Source organism: Megalobrama amblycephala, linkage group LG9 (assembly GCF_018812025.1).
Source record: "Megalobrama amblycephala isolate DHTTF-2021 linkage group LG9, ASM1881202v1, whole genome shotgun sequence".
NCBI classification, from domain to species: domain Eukaryota; kingdom Metazoa; phylum Chordata; class Actinopteri; order Cypriniformes; family Xenocyprididae; genus Megalobrama; species Megalobrama amblycephala.
The window spans coordinates 19,374,906-19,379,151 of NC_063052.1; the positions used below are offsets into that span (position 1 = coordinate 19,374,906).

At 36.7% G+C, this 4,246-nt stretch overlaps 1 protein-coding gene across 1 annotated transcript; it reads right to left on the reverse strand.

Annotated features, from left to right (window-relative positions):
- Nucleotides 1-1,064: 1,064 nt before the first annotated feature.
- Nucleotides 1,065-4,022, reverse strand: edn2 (endothelin 2). The gene is made up of 5 exons (XM_048202007.1): nt 3,811-4,022; nt 3,035-3,188; nt 2,691-2,804; nt 2,138-2,230; nt 1,065-2,034 (listed from the first exon to the last, which is right to left on the reverse strand). The coding sequence occupies exons 1-5, from the start codon at nt 3,869-3,871 to the stop codon at nt 1,947-1,949; spliced, it is 510 nt and encodes a 169-aa protein (XP_048057964.1). The 5' UTR covers nt 3,872-4,022; the 3' UTR covers nt 1,065-1,946.
- Between the last annotated feature and the right edge of the window lie 224 nt (nt 4,023-4,246).

The following is a 4,246-nucleotide window of genomic DNA, read 5'->3' on the forward strand; positions in this document are numbered from 1 at the left end:
CAAATTCTATAAATCATCCCGCATAATGAGACTCTCCTCTTGCATTAATGGGATACCTTACATGTTCCTCGGAATTTCAAAACTGCACGTATTGAGTAAACATTCAGGCAGCTGGAATGGGGTGGTAGACAAAGAGACTGCACTTCTCAGCAAGATAAAATACCGTCTCAGAAGACTGTCAAACTCTGCTTAAAAAAGAAATAACACAAATGTTTTTAGCCTCACCTCACCCATACAGCTAACTTCTCTTCTGACTTTTAAGATAGTTGTGTTGTGTACCTGTTTGAATTCTCAGTTCTCCAAAGTTCTGCATGAACATTTATCTAAGGAGACCTTAAAGCAAGAGCCACCAGGCATAAAATACGACTTTGTCATAGTAATAAAATGTCTCACATAGTTTCACATATAGTTCACATATATAGGGTCACATAAAATGTACTTTTTTAATTAATAGTTGCACATTTCATAAATTTACCCTAGTTTCGCTGACAATAAAATTGCCATCTAATTTTACACACCCCAGAAAACACCTAAAAGTGCTCACCGAGCCTTTGCAATTCAAAGTGTATGGCTCATACATTTACAAGCCACACAAGTGGATAGAACAAATTATGCATGAAGTCATTTGTCATTATGGGATTGTGTTAGATTTGTTTTTGTGGTAGGTTTGTAAAGTATGATGTATACGAGAAGTTGGATTTACATTTATGTAATGAATTTAATGTTTAACAAGGAGTGTAATGTGATATTTTACTCATCTGGATGTGATCCAATGACTATGTAATACAGAAAACTGCTTTAAGTAGCTCAATAAAGACTTCTGTGTTATTTGATAGTATATAGTTTGTTTATTTATAGAGACAATAATACAAAAATAGACTTCATTGAATAAATTACAGAAATAAACTGACTTTCGGATGTAAGCAATTCAAGTTTAAACATTCAAGTATCTGTGAATAACTAATTTTCTTCACAGGAAGAAAACAAGAACAGGTGCAGCATAATTAAATACATATAACAATAGTCAAAACTCGCTATATGTATAAATAATAATACACAGGTAGTCATGAATAGTTTCCATTTAATTGATGGTATTTTGAGGCAGTAATGGGAACTCTACATAGCACTACAATCTTTTACATAATGGACCCAGCAGACAGTAGAAGCCGGTTTGTACTTTAGGAAAACAATAACAGCATTTTTTGGCAAGCGTTGAGCTATTGAAACTTGCTGGTATCTGAACAATAAAAACACCCGACTGAAAGTATGCAATAAATACTTCCGCCTTCACTGAAGGGAAAAAAGAGGAAAAATGGAGGGAAGGAAAAGTCGTAAAAAAGAAAAGAGATAAACATTCCTTACGACTACAGCTTTTTTCTCTTTTTTTAACACTTTCTTGAGCAGTTGATCATAGAAAGCATCAGACACATTCATTTCCAAATAAAATTTAAATAAATATATAAATAAATAAATAAATATTAAAATTAAGCTCTGATACAGAGAAAAACTATCATAAATAAAGTATATTAAAATAAAACATCAATAAATATAGTCAGTGTCAAGGATAGAGATTATATCTAAAGTCTTTCAGTCTATATATATAAAACCATAACTTCCTGCAAATCTTACTTGTATTATAAAACTATGTTGCAGTATTTCAACATTGTTTTCAGATTTCAACTCTCTCATTTGTGAATGTCACCATGTAACTGGTGCAGAAGGTGATCTGTTTTTCTTTTCACTACTTAAATCATCCTTGTACACTGGAAAAAAGACGTTTCTGCTCCACCTCAACTGAAGAATCTGAGGGTTTGTGCCACAGCATTCAGTTCTGTCTTGAATTCAGAGAATCCGCCATGTCTGCCCCCTTCTTCTCTCAAGGCACATCCTCTTCATCCAAGATTGGTTTTGTTCAAATGCTTACTCGACTGTCGTTTCATCTCTCTCTAACTGATCAAGAGATTCCTGGTTTTGGATTTCTTTTTGGGTGAAGCAGACCGTGAGGCTGTCATGAGGTTGTCTTTAACCACCTTCCTGTAAATGGAAATGACACATTGTTTAGCATCAAAGCAGGATATTTTGTGTTCATTGGAGCAAAAGCATATGCTAATAGTGCTTATGTTGATGGTGAATTTACCTGAGAGTTGACAGTAGATGATCACTGCTTTTGCCCACGTGATTTGACTGGTCACCAAGTTGGGTCACAAACTCCATATCTGTATTTTCTGAACTGCAGATCAAATTTGAGAATAAGGTTACACACAAAATTCACCAGTTAACAACTTAATAATTTATTGACTTGCTCTTGCAAACCCAGGGAAGGACAAATCCAAATGTCTCTCCCACATAAATATAGACAAATACAGACAAGGGCTAATGCTGTCCTTGAATAACCAGAGGAATCTTCTGATAAAATTAAACTTGTCCAAAAATAGTTGTCCTTTGCATGACTCATGACTACTTTAGTCATTAGATGGTTTCTTTTTCACTCCCTTATTTCCTATTATCTCAAAAAGGGATGCATATCAGAGCTTGGTATAAAAAAAAAAAAACAAGCAAACACACACAAGCTGCCCTGATCTCCACAGGTCACACATGACTGCCTACGGCATCCGCGACAGACAAAATGACACGTATCGGTCTGATTTCATCTCCAGGGTGGAGCTGGAAGGTGCGGAGTCTGAGCTCACCTGGTGTGACAGAAACTGGAACAGGTACGATCAGTGGGATTCGCACATTCACAGCGGCCAGTGGAGCGGCGGCGACGGGAAAGAGGACCTCCCAGACCAAAAGGGGTGATCTTACTGTAGTGAGATGAGAGAGAATTAATTAAAATGCACAGAAAATGTGATAAATTCATGTTTTTCAGTGTCTGCAGGTGATTAAAATGACATGTTATAGACCTAATTTCACATTGGGACAATGGGACAAAAGAAAAGCTTTTATAAATTTAAGGTGCCTTTAATACCTTTTGCAAATTATCAAGCACTCTATTCCCTTAATTTACACTATATATACTTATATACACACTCACCTTGGTGTGTTGACCCAGATGATGTCCAAATGGCAGAAATAGATGCACTCGTTGTCCAACCAGTCGCTACAGGAGCAGCGCTTGGTACGAACCCGTTTGAGAGCAGGTGGATTGCTAGATGCTTCAGGCTGTTCAGATAGTGGATATCCAAACCCTAGAAAACACACAGAATCTTTGAAGAAAGGTCTTCACACATGGATTCTTGGTAACTTAAAAATGTATCTCTAAATCTACTGATTTTATTGAAGTTTTACATGACTAAATCAACCTGTATACATTAGGTACACCAACAAATGTACAGATCAGATCCAAAAGCACAAATTCCCTTTTCATAGTGGTATTACATATTATTCTATATAATGAGACTGAATTTCTTTTCATGTCATCTGATGAATACATAAGTACTACAGATGCAGGATAAAAGCACTACTCTATATAGATATGACACTGAGTAATAACTGCTGCACTTATCTGTAAAGATAAAAAGACATAATCGTTTCCTTTGTGTGTTAAGTTTTGACAGATGTCCAAAAGTGGGATCACAAAGTACAAGAGAATACAATGTCTTATAGGACATTTTAATCATTAGATCTGATTAGTGGAGTCTTTCTCAGAATCTCAGATGAAAAATCTCCATTTAAGCTCCATTAAAATCTCATTGCTGTCAAGCTAAAACAACTGAAGTGTATAATTAATCTAACCCTTTTGAAACTGAAAGTGCACACACAAGAAGACAGAACACTTTTTTTTTCTTTAAAAAGGTAGAAGTATCTTACCTTGCTGCAGCACACATAGTGCAACTGAGATAAAGAGTGCAGTCCACAGTGAGAAAGCCATTATAGTATTTCAAGAGTTTAACACGCCTGTTAAATCCAGTTGAGTGATGATGTACAGTTAGTATCTGCAGTCCACAGTGCTCAAGAGAGAGACCGACAGGTGTTTGTGTTCAACTCAACCTGCCCGCCTTCCATTTATCCTCCCGAACGCTCCTCCTATTCCATCAGCGCGTGGAGCTAACACTGTTACACAACAGTGACTATCCCACTGAGTCCTGAGTCCTGCCTCCTGATTGGTTTGAGGCTTGTGTGATGTGGGGGTGAATAAAAGAAAGGTATGGAACAAGGAGTGATGTCATTAACTCCCCCTGGATAAATCAGTGTCACAGAAACAGGAAATCTTTTTCCGCAGGGGAGCCCACGTGCTGTCATCATC